The sequence below is a fragment of the Cyanistes caeruleus genome, chromosome 6 (genome assembly GCF_971803275.1).
Source record: "Cyanistes caeruleus chromosome 6, bCyaCae1.hap1.1, whole genome shotgun sequence".
Lineage (NCBI taxonomy): Eukaryota > Metazoa > Chordata > Aves > Passeriformes > Paridae > Cyanistes > Cyanistes caeruleus.
This window is the reverse complement of record NC_141706.1, coordinates 3757269-3777761: the sequence shown is the minus strand read 5'-3', so window position 1 is coordinate 3777761 and position 20493 is coordinate 3757269. Positions and strand designations below refer to the sequence as shown.

Genomic DNA, 20493 nt, shown 5'->3' with positions numbered 1-20493 from the left:
TAAATGTAGGGTGCTGCACATGATTACTTGGTGCTTTCTCATAATGATGGTCCTATGCATTCAAACACCCTCCTCTCTCCCACCCACAGCCCTATCACAACCACAGGTTTCACCACCCAATCTGCCTACAAAGGCTGTAGACAATTCACACATTTCAGCTAGAAGTCTTGCTATATTCATTTATTTTTAATATGCAAGGACTAATATTTGTACAAAATACCCCATCTTTGCCTGGCTGCATTAAAGGACTGTTATTTATGCCTCTATGCAGAGGGTCATGTCAGTATTCCCAGGATAAACACTTTTTTTACAGATGCCAGCCATGGAAATCATTGTATGAAGTCAAAGGGGCTTCAGAAAAACCAACACCACTAGCAGAGAAAGCTGTCCTTTTTTTATTTTTCTTTTATGAAGTCCTCAAAATCTTTAGGCCTACGGAGAACCTAGTTAGAGACAATGGAAAACCTCCAGAGGGGAGAATATAAAACATTTAATGTGTAATTTTGAGTTCTAGGGTCATGAACACTTACATTCTCTCTCAGGCAGAACTCCTAGTGTTTGTCTCTCAGCCACATGAAAGCTACAAAATCGTATTAAATATTTAAGTATCTCCAGAATGTATTTAATCTCTCAGTCTCTTCCACTGCCACAAACTGAGCTCGTTGTTTCTGAAGCTTCACACTCTGCCTGTCCTGGCAATGACAGAGGGGGAATGTCTCTTCTAAAACATGAGGCTGCTGGAGTGTATCACAGAGAGCACAGGGTGCATTACAGGGTGATTTTAGAAATGTGTGCACAGTGAGCTCTGGCAGTGGCTCCTTCTGATGCCTGACTCGGGATGCCCTCCTTTTTCCTTCTTATACCTTGAGGGAGGTGAGCAGAGGCAGCAAGCTGTCTTCACATTTTCTTTTTTTCTCTAGCATCTTTCTTAGCTCCTGTACTTGGAGTAATGGGGATAATTTTCATTTTGGCTTGCGTGTGTGGGGAATCTCATCTATTTCTCTAACCAAGTTTGTCAAAACTTGAATTGCTTTCAAATAACCTGTATAGAACAACCTTTGCACAGTGAAAGATGTAGGTGGCTAAATGTAGCACACATTCCTGAAACAGTCTGTTTTAATTCTGGAATAAATTTACAAAGTGCCACGCATGCAATCACTTCCCTGAACTCCCTCCCTACTTTAATCCAATATGCCATTATCCACTGCAATACACCATCAAGATGTGCTTCTTGAACTCTGAGATGAAGTAGGGAATTGCACTGCTCCTTACCTTCATGAATCCCACCAAAGACATGGAGTTTGGGCCTTACTCGCCTCTGCACTGTGTTCAGCAGCTCCACACAGCCCACTCTCTGCAGCTCCTTTGGAACCCAGTCTCGAAAACCTGAAGGCAAAATGCAATCAATACTATTAATTTTCCCTATTCAGGTAAGGTTTCACGTAGTCTTTCAGGAAGTCATAATTCACACAGGGTTTATTACATTATCTCTAGTCATAACCTCTCCATTAAAGCACACAATGGCTTTTAAGAAATGTTTCACTGTCACTTTGTCTTCCTTAAGATTTCCTCCCTCCATCTGCATTAATATTTTTCTGGATGTGATTTGTTTTTTTAAACTACAGGTTTAAACTCATCTTCCACCTTGAAACCCTGGGACATTTATTCCTGGCACTGCTGCAGATTTTTCTTCCCTTTCCCCTGGCACTTTCAGCAGCCAGCTTCCCAAGCCAGCTATGTGGTTACTCCAGAAATGAAACAGCTCAGGAAGATGAGCTGAGCTACGACTCAATTCAGCTGCCAGCCCAAAGATTTAAAATACAGACTCCCACAGCTTTTGGAGGACCGTGGTCTGCAAGCACCAGGTTACTTCTGAGCCATCATCACCAGCCTCAAGCAATGCAAAACCTACAAAACAATTTCCAACGAGCCACTGCTAATTGACCACGTTGTCACCTGGTCTTATGGATAACACAGAAAAATGTACAACACAGGACATCAGTCCCTGCAGGAGCCTGCTGCCTGGACTAGCACGGAAAAGGATCAGCAGGGCAAGGAGAGAGCACAAAAAGGGAAATCAGGAGCCAGCTGTAGCACCATTCTGCTGACTTCAGCATCATTACGGCCTGTGCCAAGAACCTGGCTGAATTTTAGAGTGACCAAAGCGTCCAGTTACAGCTCTACCTCCCTTGATATTTACTTAATAAGTAAACACTTATTTAAAAAGCAGTATTTTGTCAATATTATCATGCAGGCTGAGACCTAGAGCCCCCCATTTTAGGCACAGTACTGACACCTAATCTGTGTCAGTAGTTAAGATACAGTGCCAACCTTTTGAAACTGAACTTCATTATCTCCTTCAAACCCAAAATTTAAGTAGGTTTATTCAATTACAGTGTCTGCAGCACCACAGTATTTCTGTATGAACCCAATTCAGAGCAGATGGATGAACAACCCATTTAAAACAGCAACCATGAAACATTATGAACACGCTTGTGGGGTTTTTTGGGTTTTTTTTTTTGCTTCTTTGGGAAAATGAAGCAATTAAGAGAGTGCTGTTTGAGGCTGTGGTTTGCAATATCCGGTGGCTCTGCTGTCAGGGGATGCTGTGTCACTGCCTTAACACAGCAGCACGCTGGGAGCTCCAGGAAGGTTAAAGGGAATTTGCTGATCATCTTACAACATTCTCTAAGTAGTATTAAAAAGCTAAACAGAATATAAAAGGAGCAGTAAGTACATTGGCCAAAAACTTTCTGGTCCTTTTTTTTTTTTTTCCTTAGCTTGGCTTAGATTGCTGACTCTTAATTGTGGTAAAAAACATAAGCATGCATTAATTCCTGGCTCCACAGTCACCAAGAAGCTCTAAAAGAACACTGAGGCAGCCTGGAAGCACTTAAAATGCTGGTTTATAATGGCACCATGCAATTCTGAGAAGATTTTACATATTCAGTCCAGTGATTTTAGTAAGAGACTGTGATTAGGTCACTTCCTGTGACTGTGTGATCTGACCCCTTGGATTGCAGGAGATTACTAAAAACCTGACAAAACCACTCTTCTGGCAGTAAGGGCAATGAAGAGACTGCCACAATTCCTCACCCTGAAAAGTCATATTTATAAAAGGGTCAGTTGTTGTAAACCCATGAGATACCTAAAATACAGCCCCAGGCTGCTTGCCACATGTGTCTGGAAGAAAAGCAGTAAATAATATGTGATGGGGAAAGGATAGGGGCACTTTCCAAATGGCTTTAGTGTGGGCTTTAATGACTTCAGATATGCCAAAACTGAGTGTCCTGGTGTCCTGAGACAATCAGAACTTAGTTTGGATCTTAAGAGTTAAAGCAGAGATCAGTGAATGACTCATATTGACAAGATGAGCAAAATTCAACTAAATGAGAAACTTTAGCTGCCTAATGAAGAAACAAATTATTCATAGACTGGTGCTCACCTGTCATTAGATCAAGTTAGGAACAATTCTCTAAGAACATGATTTTATTCCTTCACAAATTTTTTATAAGCCAATTAATACCTTTAAAACTGTTCTTACATATCCTAAGTTTACAAGGACATTATCAAGGAGAATATGTGACTACATAGCTCCAAACTCTTGACTGCTACTCTCAAACCTTAAAATAACATGACACTGTAGTGAGAAAAGGTTTCAAAAGTTTTAGTCAATCTCTAAAAAGTCTTTTGGGATTGGAAACTGGGTTGTCAGATGAATACTATTCTTAAATAAAATGTCAAATTAAAATGGTTATGAAGTCAGATATTTGATCTTCCCTAGCTTGAATTTAATAAAAAAATTCAAGATTTTATGGAAACTCAACAGATCAGCTAAGCCTAATCATCATTTTCCACTTCTTTCAGAAAGGTTTTTGATCCATAGTCTTAAGTTTGGGTGCAATTACAGTATATCTTAAAGCATTATCAACTTTGCTTATTTTGAAAGTAAAATTCTCATGCGAAAAAATCACACAAAGCTTTTATTTCACTTACCAAGGGGAGGTCCATGTGTCATTAGGATATCAATTCCCTCAGGAATAAGGTTCCACTTGTCTAGCAAAGACTGACCTCTGGGTAGATTAAAGCCCCATCCATTAAACCATGGTGTCCTTTGGGGAAAATAAGACAAACTGCATCAATGTAAAATAAAAATCTCTTCCCTTCTCCATTATTATTATTATTTTTCTGAATTAAAACAATTTCTGTGCTTCAGAGATTACCTGCAGACAGCCTTTTTGAAGAGGATGCCTCTAACACACACTGATTCAAATACATACATATGTTAAAACATATATTTGAATTTAGATTAATGTCTGATGTTATTTTTGTACTTCAAAAGCACTCAGCCCTGGGGGCATTTACTCACTAGAGAGAAAGGAGAAAACACTAAAATAACAAAGTCTAAATCTCAAGCTTTTTATCAAAGTTTGGGAATGTTTGAACATAAGAACTCCTTCCTATGCTAACTACCAAAACAACCCAAAAATTTTTTTGGAGGCAAAAATTAATTTCTCCCAGCACAGGGCAGCAGTAACAGCTCAGCAAGAGGCTCGATGTGGCAGCATTTCACTAAACTCAAACTTGCTCCTTTTAGCACTTTTAATACCAGAACGCTGTCACACAACTGGGTTTGGAACTCCTGAGCCTCCTAGAGATCTCCATCCACACAATATTTAGCCTCAGTGACTTTTTGAAGAGATCTTACCATTTAAAATTCATGTAGTATTTCTCAAGGGAAACTGATACCCTCAAATGTTCTCCAGCACAGCACAGAGTTGTTCTGAGACACTGGTTTATCCACCAACCCAAGCATGCAGCAATGACAAATACATTTTCTAGGAGTACTTTTTTTAACATATAACTTTTTCAACACGTAACATATAATTCTGATACAGGTATATCATAATAAAGCCTTTCCCTATCAAATTAGTACACAAAACAACACAAAAATCCCCATCAGGGGATTTGCTCTGATGAAAGACAGGAATATTTATGTTTGTTACTGATAACCTCTTATGCAGCTCTTAGTACTGTACTAATTTTAAGAGTGTGCAGCCATGTGTGTGTTTCCTAGAGCTCAGGCAACAGGTTCAGACTTTGTTTTCCAGGTAGGATACTCCTGTCCTAGCCCCAGACATATTTCTGAAAGTTCAAGCTACTCCTGAAGTCTTCTGTGTGCTGCAGTTCTGAAAACAGAAAACAAAAGTTGGGGGCAAAAAGCAGCCACAGACCAACCTTGAAAAAAACCCATACCTGTTAAAACCAGAAATCATCAGAGTCCTATGTAATTTCATTATGTAATCTGCCTCCTCTACCCGCTAAATTATTCATTTTCCCAGCCTCAAATATGCCTTTGAGTGGGAATGTCCTGCTGAGATTACATCTCTAATTTTTATTTTTTTTTTTATAATTAAAGCATTTTGTTTTCCTGAGACAATAATTTGACCGATGAGGATTGTGCCCAGCTTTATGGATGATCTGCATTCCTGACAATCGGCAGTATGGAAAAACAGCAGGCGCTGCTAATATAGGGGCAGGAAGGTCACTGGTGCCTTTGTAACAAATAATAGACAATATCCCATGTAGTCCTGCTGGATAATACTCATACTACACACACACAGGAACTCATTCAAGCTAGCAGACTTCCTGAATGAACACCAACAAAAGATAGGAAAATTAGACGTTAGTCAAACATTTTATGTGAGCTGTGGGTTCCTCCTGTGCTCAGCCATGGAGCTTCACCTCTCACAGCTGCCTTGCTCTGCACCCACTGAAGCACCTAAAAACCTTCCTGTGCTGCAAAGGCTGGTGCACCTGGCAGGAGGTTTGTGTGCAGCTGAATTAAAACTGAAGGTTGTGTCCTGGCTTTAACTAAACCACAAGAATTTCTGCTTTCCTAAGATTGGCTTTCCTGAAACATATATCTGAGTTTCCTTTCCTATAACATTCCTAGCTTTTAACCTATCAAGATTATTGTAACCTTCAAGGCTGCAGTCAGAAGTTAAAATATCATTTGGCTAAACATTCAGCTGCTTAAAACAAACAAACACACAAGCTTGGGTCAAACTTTTCACTGTCAATTAATGATTCTTTCCCCACTTGCATTTCTCCTGCAGATAAGACTGTAGTTATTACAACATAGTTAAACCTGAAACATGAAACCACATCTGTGATTTCTCTGGAGCTCTTTGGAGACTTTGAGCACAGAAAAACCTGGATTTGTCTGCAGGATTTTTATTTTATTTTCTTCTGAAGCACTGTGGAAAGAGGAGGAGGGGGAACCTGAGCTCACATATATTCCTCATTCACCAACCTCTGTAATTAGCTGTGACTAACAGGCGCCACATGGGAATCCACTTGCAAGAAAACTTTTCAGAAACCTTCCTCATTATGCAGCATGTGCACAAGAAAAGATGGTCAAGTACTTATTTAATATACTAAAGATTTTCATACAAAATGGGTAAATCAAAGAGAAGAGCAGGCATGACTGGAAGAACACCTGGATTACAGATTTAGGCTTCAGGCATTTAAAACACGAAACAGTGCATAATTCCTGACAGCACTGGCAAACAGGATCCCTGCCTTTCAGAGGGGGTTCAGACCTTGCCAGAAAGCCAAGCATGTGTTCAGAACACCACCAAGAAGCCAAAGAGCTGTCTGGCACGGGAGCAGGTTTAGGAGGGATCACAAGGAAGGTGACCTGATGTTTGCTGTGTTGCAGTGAAGACGCGATGGGGTCGGTGTGCTGTGAATCTGTGAGCGGACAGGGAACAGCTGGTTATCCCAGCAAACTTTAAATACATGCAGGAAAGACAAAGCCTGCCCTTTAGGCAGGTAGGGTCCTGTCAAGGGATATCAGAGAGGGATATTTTACCCCCTGTTAGTGCCTTTTTTTGCATACATAAGAGTTAAATAGAGTGACTCTCAATGTCTAAATAATTTAGAAGAAAAAAACTGCACAGAGTTAGGTGCCTTCTGCAATGTATTTTCAAGCTGATTACTTACTGTGAGAAATGACTTCCTGTCTAGGAAGAAATGTAGATAATGAACCTTGGCTGAACTGTCATGGTTTAACCCCAGCTGGCAACCAAGCACCACACAGCCCTTTGCTCATTACCTCCCATGGGGTGGGAGACAGAATCAGAGGGGTAAAAGCACATATACCCACTCCTGGTAAATTCCAGTCAAGCACAAGTAATTTAGAAAGGCTACTTAGTCATTAATAGTAATATTTCAGATCTGACCCAATTCTTTTTCCTATGGACCTCTAAGTAAAAGATTTCAGTTAATTCCTAAAACTTCATTTTTAAGTATAGCTGGCAATAGCAGAGTTATTGGCTGTTGAATAATTCCACAGGGGAGGCAGAGATGGGAAGCCCACAGGGACTGGTAATGAGAGATTACAAATGATTTTGTCATTTTACGTTTGATGGACCAGAACACATCCTCACACCCGAAGCCTGGCGTGTCAGCCTCGTGCAGAAGAAGCTAATTGAGGCTGTGCTCATCAGAACCACGGCACACTTCACAGCATCCCTCACACGCCATCAAACCATCACGGTAATTCCTGATCCCCGGCTCACCCGCCAGCTCAGCCCTCGCCTGACTGCAAAGCTTCCTCATCGTTTAGGGAGAGCAGCTATGCTGGCAGCAGATGTGACACAGGGAATATCCTCATGAAAGGCAGACACCTGGCCCATCCTTGCTCTCCTCAGTTCTTCACTTCTGCACAGGAATCCCCACAGATCCCCCTCCACCTGGCGTTTTGGAAGCTATGTTTTCTGCAATTAAAAGAATGCTTATGCAGGAGGCTGAAAATTATCTTCACACCTTGTGCTGCAAGAGATGCAGACATTACTTGACATAATGCCAGGAAGGAGGGAATATTAAGCTTCCCAACAAGACTCTTCCTCCTTTTACAGGTGCATTGGGAGAACCCCTGGACAGGACACACAAATCCATCTGCTTTTAACAGCAGAGAGCTGCAGCTTCAGCAGGTGATCAGATCTCCTTCCTCCCAAGTAAGCACTGTATGGCTTTATTATTTCGCTAATACATTTAAAAAAAATAACCCAAAACAAACCCAAACCAACCCAAAACAAGAGCACAGCGATTGAGCATCTTTTCTTGACACCAAAAATCACAACTGCTCCTCAGGGCATTCACCTCAGAAGAAACACTGTCACACAAGGAAAGGAGGCACAAAGCCACAGCCAAGTTCATCCAGGTAACATAGAAATGTTGACTCCTTCTTTTTCAGGAGGATCCTTCTTTGAAAAGGATAGTAACTCCTACAACCTACTTTCATCTCTTCTCTGACTCATGAATTTAATTACCTGATCCTCAGAATTCAACAACTCAAAAGGTAAATGTACAATGAGACCTTCTAGATTCACATTTTCCTCTTAACTCCACCAGTAAATCCATTTATTTCAACAGTTACTTCTAAACAGGATTAGAAAAAATAAATTATCTCATAGGTCTTTAATAACAAGTATTCATTCATTTTTAAGGCTACCCAGTCTTTTAGGAAAGCATCAATTTTATCCTTAATCCAATGAGTAAAGTGCACAGGAGGCAAAAATCTCAGTCTGTCTCCTTGCACAGGATAACAGCTGAGGGAGAGTCTAAAAGGCATCCCAGTGGGAAGCATTTCCACACAACCAAAAACAACAACAAAATGCTCTTTATTTTTATCAGCCTTCAAACTGAGCTCACAGACCTGGCTCACCGAGGAGGGGGACGGGACAGAGGTGGTGGCACAGGACAAGGATGTCCTGGATAGCTCCAGGCACAGAGTGCCCACCAAGTGCACAATGGATTGAGGAAGCACATTTTACAACAGCTTCTGTAAACTGGCTTTCAGTGCTGCAAAAGTACTTTTTTATTTTTTTTATTTTTTTTTTTTTTGGTTAAGCTCCTTTTTATCGTGAAGATTCAAATGCTTTTTCATAATGTACCAACCACCAGGAAGTGGTAAAGGCTAAATTGTTTCCTAAATGTGCTCATTACATGCAGTGTTGTGACACCAGTGAGAGGCACAGCCCAGGGGCTCGAGCTGAATGTCATTCCCACTAGCACTTACCTGCTGTGCCTCAGTGTCCCATTTAGAAAGTGACAATAATAACACAGAACAGAAAGAAGCATCACAGAGCCTGCCTCCTTGGGATTTTGCTTACCCTGCATCTTTAAACAGCTGAAGCTCTCACAAAAGTGAATTATCAGTACTGCAATTATGTTAGCCATGTTACTAGATGTACCTCCTTATTATTACCAGCCTGCACTCGAGTCAGGAAGTCTCTAACACAGTTCAGCTGTTTTCACGAGGTTAGAAAAATCTGAAACCTCCACAACCTGCTGGTTTGTTTTGATTTGCTTTATTTTGCAGGTTTTTCTCTCTCTTTTAATGTGTAGTCTATAACCTCTGAATGCTGGTTATGTAAATGACAAAGCATTTGAGAAGCACAACTCCCCATCTTCCACAGTTTTTGGAGGGAAAGAACCCATGCAGTGCCTTTTCCCTAGGGAATAATCCTTCCCACTGAGAGGCTGCAGGATCAGCTCACCAGCCAGCAGGACCTGGGATACTCCTTGCACCCAGTCATTCTCAGTTTCTACCTCAGACTGTACAAACTGGTCAGTGCAGGGTTTAGTTTAAACTCCTGTCAGACAGAGATTCACGCCTGGATCTGTGAGAGCTACGAAAGGAAAGAAAAACTGAGGACCTTTACTGCTGCCATACATCATGTTCCATGGGTGTGCTGATCTGGACCGGATTATCACATAAAACAGGCACAGGACAGGAGCAAGTGCAGCTTTAGCCATCCAAACAGCTGGAAAATGGTACAGGAATTCCCTCCTGCATCTTCCCTCTCTCAGTGCCTGCAGATCTCTGCCCTTGCTGCCTCCAGGCTGCCCCAGCTGCTATTGACAGCAAACTGAGCTCTGATCCCTAAATCTACAGCCTGCTACCTCTGTGGGTACCTTGCACTTATTCCTCTTCTCTGATGGTCCACTGACATCTTCTACCCTATGTCTGGAATGGTAAGCGATCCTTTTTGGCAGAGGATTGTCCATTCACTTCACATGTTTTGTGTTAACAATATCAGAACACCACAGATACTTTTTAAGAAAACTCCTCTGTGGGGAAGATGAGTTTTAATAAAAAATAAAAAAATAAAAAATAAAAAAATAAAAAAAAGAAGAGTAAAGAAACACATAAAAATACAACAAGGTTTAAGAGACTTGAGAGCAAAGGAGCAGAGAGGCAGGAGGTTGAAACCCCAGTAATGTCACAGAGGATCACAAGACACTGAGCTTCCAGAGCATAGAAGTAAAAAACAATAAAGCAGAGCAGTGGACACCACCAGGAAGCCAGTGAACACTGGAAAGGAGAGGAAGGGAGTAGGTGAATTTCTCAAGCTTATGATCCAGACAACCTTTGCTTAAGTATCCGAATTGCTCATCGAAAAGGAAATTTCCTCCAAACCTTCTGAGGCTTTCCAATCCCTAACTGTATTGCAATTATTTTATTTAGGTCTTGACTTAATGAGATCTGGGAGATATTTTAATATCCCAAAAAAATGAAAATAATTTAAACTTGACTCAAGGGCTAATTTCATTCTACTTTTAAAAGGAATAGAATTACAAAGGCCTATGAACAGAAGCAAGTGTCAGTCCTTACATATTCCTGTGCTCTGCATAGCTGGGGCTGGCTTGAAAAATAGAGCTGGTTTAAGTTAGGACCAGACTCAAATGCACATTAAGTATGTTTTATTTCCCCACATGGCAGTGGTGTTGCAGTGTGGCAGCAGCTCAGACCTACAGAGTACATCCTGGACTGACTTGTAGAACTTCTCATTCTGGAGTGAGCACATTTACTCCTTCATTCCCATCCTGCACCCCAGGGCAGGGTACATGGCCCCTTGAAGCATCAAAGGATGCAGCAGTACTGAAAAGAACTTAAATGACTCGAGTTTTTATGGTAAAATTTTGTGGTCTTTGTAAAAACACAGGGAAGCTTAAAATACCTGTCTAAAGGAAGGAGCTCCCTAGTCCTGAAGCTCACCACAACATAAACCCAATGTCTGTTCCCAGGGACATGCCAGGGGAAAGAGGAAACAAAAAGAAAAGAAGAGTAGCTAGCTAAAATTTTGATTCAGTTTTGCTCAACATGAAGAATGATGCTTGAATGCTTGATTTCTTACAGTAAGTGTGATCATAATATGCTATTGTACCACATCTTATATTAATTTTACCTTATTATCTCTGCAGGAAATGTAAATTGACAATGCTTCCACCCCAGGTCAGTCTGGGAAAGGCTTTTACTAGCAGTCCTGCTTCTGTGATGACAACACACATTAAATAGAGAAAAAAAAAATAAATAATAAAAAAGTAAAGACTTCTCTCCCAACACACACTTATTAGTGCATATCTTCAATCCACGGGGGTAGTCCGTGTGTTTGACATGTAAAAAATCAAAATCTGGTCTAATTACATCCAGTAGTTTCTGTTGAGTATTTTATATATTTGTAAAAGCAGCATTTAGAAAATATTAACAGAAACATGTCAGTCTTTAAAACAAAATAAGCTACACTTCAGTGAATTATGAAAGAAATGTTGCCAGATATAAGTTAGTATGACAAATTAAACACTCCAAAGTAGTTATGTCAACCTGCACTGTAAGTGAAATTGGTTCCTGCTCCTGAGAAACAGCCTCTAGATATTTAATTATTTGGAATGCTCCTTAAAACAGAATCTTTAGCACTGATAGTCTCAGTAGTTCCTCCAAAAGGCTGTGAGGGTCAGCAGATGTAGTAACTTGTTCATTAATTAATGCCACAGAGCAGAGGAATTCCAGACACATATTTTTATGTAGTGTTTCAGCACCTTTTTATATGTTAATATCTTCAGCCTGTGCTGCTCCTAACACACACACAACATTTAATGACACCTACAGGAAAGGTGTATCCTTTTTATATTGAGGAGCTCTACCACATAACATCATAAAGAAAAAGGTTTGGGGCTTTGTGCCTTTATATTCTGGATGCCTTAACTGCCCATGCTTTTCCTGTTCTAATTTTCAGAGTTATCAAACCAGTTTGATGTTTCTGAAAAACAAATAAACCAAAACCAACCCGAAGAAACACACTAAGAACAAACCTACATCACAATCACAGGAACTTGAGGGCTTTCAAAAACTCTTTCAAGTGCTTTACAAGTAATAAATAATTTAGGCTCATAACAGTCTAGACAGAGCACTGTTTATAGAAGTACTGTGCAGAACTAGGTTGGCTAACCCTAGAATAAATTTGCCAGAATAAAGTCCATCAGATGGTAGAAACAGAATTCTGCCCTCCATGATTTTCACCATTAGTCTTACCAATAAATCAATTATTCTTAGCTGCTCCAATGACTTAACATAAGACACTGAGATTGCTTATTGCCAGATGGTGCTGTTTATCTATAAATACCATCACTATTTTTATTTATGTTTTGCTCAAAATGCTGGCTAACATTCCTCAATAAGAAGCTGAAACTTTCCAGAATGCCTGCTAGGAAAACCAAACAAGGCTCGCATTTATTAAGACTTCCAGACACGCACAACCCACAACATTTAATTGTAGGAACTTACTAGTTACGTAGTAACGTAATCTTCTAAATATTTACAGAAAAGAATGGAAACAGTTAGTTATAATTAGGTCACAGGATACTCCCAGCATTTCTTCTTTGTCTGAAGTCTGTGCTACCTTCCGTTCCAGCTTGTTCTTGAGGCTTGATGTGAAGTCTCTTACCGTCTCTAACGGTAACCCAGATGAAATCTGAGTTTCCAGTGTCACAATACATGCTTAGGTGGCATTTAGGTACAATATAAATTATCATGGCTTGGTCTTGGGCCATCATTTACTGGGTTACCATTCAATTATACTTAGGAAATGTCATTTATTTGAAAGTTATGCAGATTTGGTTTATTTTCTTCGTTTATTACAGACCTTGCTTCATGCAGAAATTTAACATCTGGCAAACCTGAAATTTCACCTTTGCTGAAAACTGTGATCCAGCTTTGGAGTCTGCAGGAAGGGAAAGTTACCAGCTCCTGTCCAGTCTTCATCAAAAACCACTGCTACCTCATTTGCCAAATTCTGTCTACCAGTAAACTTTTTCTCTGAAGTCATCTGGGGAAAGGGATGATCATGGATCTCAAAATGCATATCACACCTCCTTCTCAGCTCAGAAAGCCTCAGGAGACTTGATTGCAAGAGAACTTCACACAAACAGAAAATCCTGTACCTGGTCTATACCTGATCTGTACAATATGCACTTGTGTGTGGACATATTTATATATATATATATGTATATTATAAATAAACATTCATTCCCTGCTGTTCTGCTTGTATCAGGGAAAATGAGAAACAACTTGCAGAAATGGTGCAGTGCACTCCCAAACCAAGGAGAACTCTGCAGCACTCAAGCATGGCCACAGTAATGTGAGCAAACATTTTCAGGATATTACCTGGAGGAGCTGTCTTATGGACGAGCCAATTCAGCAAATCAATTAAAGTAATGCAGTTACTTGATCAACACATGAACACAAAGGGAAAAAAATGTGACAGAAGAGATTGAGGGAAAAACATAAGGGTCATGAAAAAAAGAAAAATCAGCTGAAAAGACTGGAGAGAGCATTGGGCATCACAGAGGTAAACAGAGCATTATTTTAATTGAAAAGGATCTGTTTAAGCAATGGGTGACTCGTTTGTGTTGCCTTCAAGATCAAACAAGGAACTCTGATGACAACTGGGTCATTTACACAACATTTCATTTTAAGCTCCCCAACTTTGTGTTGTCCTTTCAGCGAGGTTTGTGGGATATGAGGATTACCTCAGACTGAAGGAGAGTTAATTTGAAGAGAAAACATTGAAAAATACTTCTAATATTAGAATTATTAGAAACCAATGTAGCAGAACTTCTGCATCTGTGTCAGTTACTTGATCAACAAAATATTATTCATGTTTGTCCCGGTTCTCACCTTGAGGGAGAGAAGATTTGACCCCCACTAAAGATCTATATAGATAGATATGTTTGTATCTAAAGGATATCTCTCTGAGGCCACACCTAATTCCTCTCTAGAGTGTTAATGGAAAATAATTAAGTGGAAGCAAACAGCAAAACAATGATGCAGGGAAGATGTCTTTCTCAGCGACCACCAGTCAAAATTCCAGATTTTATTAAAAGCCTGACTTGTCTCCTAGAGGATTGTGATGTAGCTCCAAAGGCTGATGAAACTGCTCCTCCTGGAGCCACAAAGCAGCAGCTCCAGCCAGAGGCACCATGCAGTGGGCAACAGTGGGTGTTTCTGGTGCTGCAATCCATAGGATGGTTTGGGTTTGGAAGGACCTCCCAACCCACCTAATTCCAACTCTCTGCCATGGCCAGGGACACTTCCACTATCCCAGGTTGCTCAGAGCTCCATCCAGCCTGGCCTTGAACATTTCCAGGGATGGAGCAGCCACAGCTTCTCTGGGCAACCGTGCCAGGGCCTCAGCATCCTCACAGTGAAGATTTTCTTCAGTGATTATCTAATTAGTATCTAATTTAAAATATGTAATCTAACCCTGGTCTCTGCCAGTTTAAAGGCTCTCCCCCTTGCTCTGTCACTTCATGCCCTTGCACAAGCCCCTCTCCAGCTCTCTTGTAACCCCTCCAGGCACTGGAAAGCTGGAAAGATCACCCAGGAACCTTCTCTTCTCCAGGGGAACAGCCTCAACTCTCTCAGCCCATCTCCAGAGGTGCTCCAGCCACGCTGTAGTCTCACAATCACATAGCCACCCCTTGGGATATTACATATTCATATTTTTTTAAAAAAGATGCATTCAAAGAAAAGTTGTGAGCTCATATTATAAGTTCTCAGCTGAAGTGAATTTTTTACTGATGAGTTACCAGCCTATGAAGTGGTGGTTTATAATAGAAAGGCAGACTGACATTTAAATAGAGTGGCACTAGAATAATGGCTTTACATTAGTATTTTATGGGAGGCTGAATAACCACAGAGTTAACATACTGTATTTTCTGGCAATAAAAAATCCTTTGAAAACAAAAGGTCATTTTATTTGATAATGTAAATGAATTAGATTTGTATTGTATGGCCAAGAGAGTAAAGGAAAGATTAATTCTTAGAGAAGAAGTCAATATATCAGGATGGCTAGGATTGGTTTGGTTTTAATTCCTTAAGCATGCAGTAAAGCTTGCAGTTCATAACCCACAGCCATATATTGCTGTACACTGGGGGTTTTAATACAGGCCCCAGACTTCAGTCTGATCTGATAAAAATCTGAAACTTGCAGTAGGCCATTATGTGGGCAAACTATTCATTTTATATTCACCTCCTTGTCGTGTCAGTGCAGAGGTCATCTAAAGAGGGGGCCTAATTAATCAAACTGTCAGAGCCGATGAGGAGGAGCATGTTAATGGGACTTTTATTTCACCCAGGAAAGCAGTGGTCTGACAGGAACCAGAAAATATGGCCTTGATGTTGCTGTTTATTAGCAATGCTGAGATCAGTAGTAATAGGTAGCAAGCAGCCTATGTTTGATAAAGCACTGGATGTCAAGAACCTGCACCAAGCAGGAATTAGTCAAGTGGAAGGAATCACCTGATGACAGCTGCTGAGCACAGGTAGGGCTTGGGTGTGAGCACAGAACCTAAGCCTGTGCAGGAAACATTCTCCTTCCTTAAAAAGTAAATTTTTTTTCAAAAAAAACCAAGCCCAACCCCAAACTCAAACCAAACTACCTCTCGCCCTCAAATGCATGTCAAAACCCACCAGCTGTTTTCCTGCACTTAGAGGTGAGGCTTTGCAATATTTAACACCTACCTGGCTTGCCTACAGGGCACAGAAAAAAACCCTAAATTTGGTGCAAGAGCGCTGAACTTAAAGGATTGCCTTGATGGGAGGCTGTGATGGTGCAAGGCCAGCTGATACCCTGGGAGAGACATCTCTGACACCCTCTGGGAGTTGTCAGGGCTGTGTCAGCTCCCAGACCAGCAGGACACAGCAGATGAAGGAAGCACAGCACTGGCAGGACTCAGGTCTGTGCCCCTCTTGCCTCTGCCAGATCAGGCACTCAACGAGCTCAGCCCTGGCCCCACAAAACACAGTGATAATGCTAAAACAAACTCAGCAAGGATTTCATTTCTTGCCCAAAGCCTTTCTCCAAAACTGATGTGCATAACAAAAAATGCCCAGAGGAAAGAAGAAAACAAGGATATCTAAAAGGGAGTGAGTGGGAGATCTAAGAGATGCTCAGTTTTTGAAGGGCACTGGACTCATTTTAGCAGCAGCAAGGCATTTGCTGTGTGGGTGATATATGTAAAATTTTTTAATTAATTATTTTAGTGATGTTCCCCTACATGATTTCTCAGACTGCAATGTATTTTATACTTCAGGCCATGGTAGGTTTTATAATTAACTACTTTCTGAAGCCATTTTAATTATTTTTTCCCCCTCCAACACCATTATTTCCAAATGAATAGAGAGCTAGCATTAAATAGCCTAAATAGAGAGCTGCAGGAATCAACTCTTGCAGGATAAAGCACTTGGAATCACTACCCTAGCAATGCCCCCAAAGAGGTTTAAGCAGCGGAAAGGAAATATGTTGCCAAAGGAAAACCTCGGACACTAGCAGGGCATGCAAGTCCCCAGCTGAGTCAAAATTTTTCTTGGTGGAAAAGGAAAGCTACTGTGGTTTTGGCTGCTGGCATGGATCCAAATATCCTCATCATGAATTATCTTTTTCTTTTCTCCATTGTCTGTGTCTTCATCTTAAGGCCAGCAGTACTAGAACTGGAATGAAATGATCCAGAACCAAGTTCTGTGCCTCTGACTGGGGAGACTCAGCTGCTGTGCTCCATCCCAGGGCTCTGAGCAGGCTGTGGGAGAGGCAGGAGCCTGGGGTGACCCAGCTGGGAATGAGGTCCCCTGCACATGGACAGGCACAATTCCATCCACAAGGCACACTTCCATCCCCAGAGGCTACAGAGAGATGCTGGCAGAAAGGTGTTTTTCTCTATTAGCAAAACAACTTACAGCAAAACCCAGCTTTGCCATCAAACTACAGCTTTAAAGAAAGAGAACAATGCACTCCTGCTGTAAAACAAATATATGAAGAAGAATAAAGACATTCTTCCCATCCTAATCTTCTGCTGTTGACAATGCCCTTTTGAACTGTTAAAATTATATTTTCCCTTACACTTTCATGCTTTCTAATTTAAACATAAGGCACACCCCCTATACATCACAGAAAACACATTAGATTGAAAGTATTTGCAGAAAGCTAAAACGTAGTTAAAATAAGTACCTTTTAAACCTTTAGATGGCTGCTTTCACAGCTACAAGGAAAATAAATGTTGATACGTAAAACCTTAATGGTTATGAGCCACATTTTTATATTTCTCAGTGGCAGTGGTGTTAAAAACATTAAAGTCAGTTCACTAGTAGCAAATGGAATAGTACAAAAATTTGGGGCTATGTTGAGTATCTTAAAAAAGTACAGAAGAGAGGTTTCTGTCATTTCCAGTGTATTACTTAGCCATCACCACAGCATTCTGTTAGGGCTAGATTTTATTAGCTATATTGTATTATTATTAGCTTATTGGAGGGGAGGTCTGGATTTTTTGTAATGTCACACCTTCATTTACACTGTGTAGTCAAAGTATGACCACAAATCTCCTGCTCCAAAGGCTTTGCAAGAGTGTATTCCTAAAAATGTCTGCCTAACTTCATGGAGATATTGCTCTTACTTCGAAACAAAAGAAAACCTGCACGTTAATCCCAATGACATTGCTACAGGAACCTTATTTACAGTATGATTAAAAAATGGCCCTTTCTTACAGCCTCATTAAATCTAAGCCTCATTTAACTACTAGGACATTTTTACAATGGGTTTACTGACATACCATGATAAATGTCTGTATAACATCCTTCAACAATAGCCCTGACTACAGCCATAACCACAATGTGTATAAACACTGCATCAGCTCTAACAATGTGCTGTCCTGAATAGTAGGAAGTGAAGTACCACTAAACACATTTTTACTGAGCCCCATGCCTCCAAATCTCTGTTTTGCTTTAGTTCTTTCCATTGGTTTCTCTTTTGTTTTGGGGGGCTGCTTTGTTTTCTCAGTGGGAAAAGAAACATTCTCCTTAAAATTATGAGAATTAAGATGTTAAAACTTTTAAAATATTACAGGAACCTTTGAAATTCTGACCTAGGCAGAAAGGTTTCCTGAAATTTGATTCTTTAGAGATAAAAGGGTTGGCAGCCGGATGAAAGCAGCCCTACCCTTTTTTTCCATGTCAGAGAAATGAATGGAACAGCTTATGAATACATGTAACTCACCCATTCAGGAGCCACGCTGGTGCCTATTTGTCCTGAAATATCAGTGTTAGGTTACTGTGCAAAGCCAGAATCGCCTCCATCCACAGGAACAATGAGGGCCACAATAAGGATTTTGGAGATTTAACAAACTTTTCAAACTTCAAGGCAAGGCAAGGAGTTAAAAGACATTTCTGTGGGAATCACGCTTTCAAAACACCTCTATAAATGGTTATCTGCTGTAACTTACTCCTGCAAGGCACAGCCATCAGGAGTGCCAGAATTGTACAACAAACCAAAACTGAACAGGCTCAAATGCTTTCCTGCTCATGGCTGGCCTCTGATTTAATTTCACATCAAATGATATCGCAAGGCAGGACGTGGAAAACCTACAGTATTTTCACCGGAGACTGGGGTCTGACATTCTGTCTAAATGAAATTTCCCAGTTGTCCCAAACACTTTTTATCTTATTTCCATGCTAGCAGTTTGAAATGTCACTATGCATTGCCACGATGACAGATGAGCAAAGGCACAAGAAAGCAACGGAGCTGCTTTCTCCAATGAACCATGCCTGGCAAATGTGAAAATCCACTTTTGCCCCTGGCTCCTGGCTCACTCCCAGGTACTTATGGTAACAGGGGGAAGCTCTGTAATGTGACTCCACACAGGTTGAAATGTAGAGCATGAGCTAAGAAAACTTTGTACTTATGTATATACATACTCACATTATTAAAAAACACCACTAAGAGTCAAACCTTGCAAATATTTTTTACTTTGTTACCACAGGTTATCAGATACTGACAGCAATAAACACCCTGGGATACAGGAGATAAAATCACGTGGCCATAATACATATTTTATGTGGATTAATAGACTGTGGCCTAGACAGTAGTGGTAAAAAAAGAAACATCCTTCAGAAAACATTTTTGCAAGAGATGATGTCTCATGCTCTCAGGGATTTCAGAACCTACAGACATCCCTTCAGTGACAGCAGGCAGGAGACCACAATAACATTTCTCACTGCTGTAACTTAACATACTGCTACCAACTACAGTGAATTGTTCTAAGGACAACTTCAACACCAAACTGAACCAGGGTTTCTCTTTGCTAAGTCCCCTTTTCCTACTGCAGTGAAATAACAATCTCCTGTCTCTAAAAGGAAACTCCTTTACATTGGCTTGCTCATGTCGTAGAGATGAAAAACAGTAGAAGAGAAATAGATAGGGTTATATTATCAATTATCAATATTATCACCTGGATATTGCTTACTGTCTCCCATTTGAGTCACTGAACTTTCTGCCACTCCCTGCAGTGCCTCCTTTTGTGTGCTGCTGACACTGAGCAGGGAGCATTGGCATACAGCAACCTCCAGCCAGGAACATCCCACACTGGGATCAACACCTGTGAAATGCTGCTCTCACCAAAGTCAGGGCTCAAAATTTCTCCCATGATTTATTTTTCAGTAAGTTATCTCTTGCTGTCCTGCTCTTTGATATTGCTTTGCTTCTGAGAGCACAGAAGATATGAAAAGGTGCATTTCTATTAGCAGCATCCACTTCAAAACTTCACGTGTTACCCTCTTTATGTATTACCCTGCTGTCTCCCATTCTCTCATACAAGCTGTTACTCAGCCTTCTCCTGCCTTTTTCATCAGAAGAAATCATTTTAACTGGCACAATAAAACCCAGAGGTCACCATGATGTCTTTTATAAGCATTAGGAAACAAACTTTTTAGTAGAAGGCAAGGTAAAAATCAAGTTCTACACCATATTTTGGCAACATTCCCCTGAAGAAGGTAATCGATACAACGTTTTCCTTTAAAAGTAGAAAACCAAGGGCCTCCAGATGGGCAGAATTTTCCATGACTGAGATGATACAAATGAGTTATGCCATATTTTGGGGATATATTTTCAGAGCAGAGTGGGAATCCATCTGAAACCTTCCTCTTCCAGGGATGCAGGAGATTACACCTGCATAGCCAGAGCCATTTCCTTAGCTTACCATTCCCTTGCTACATCTGAGAAAAAAAAAAAAAAACAGCAAAGGGAATACTGCTGGGGTGGCAACTTCAGTTTATACAATACAATAAAAAACTAAATAAAATAAAAATAAATGAAA

At 40.5% G+C, this 20493-nt stretch overlaps 1 protein-coding gene across 4 annotated transcripts in view; it reads right to left on the bottom strand.

Annotated features, from left to right (window-relative positions):
* Positions 1-20493, bottom strand: part of MPPED2 (metallophosphoesterase domain containing 2) — a 102753-nt gene that overhangs the window by 2800 nt on the left and 79460 nt on the right. For all 4 annotated transcript variants that reach the window (XM_086892480.1, XM_086892482.1, XM_086892483.1 and 1 more), the window contains 2 exons: positions 3997-4112; positions 1273-1386 (listed from right to left, as the gene is read on the bottom strand). In XM_086892480.1, coding sequence (XP_086748606.1) covers positions 1273-1386; positions 3997-4112 — 230 coding nt within the window. The remainder of the gene's footprint in view (positions 1-1272; positions 1387-3996; positions 4113-20493) is intronic.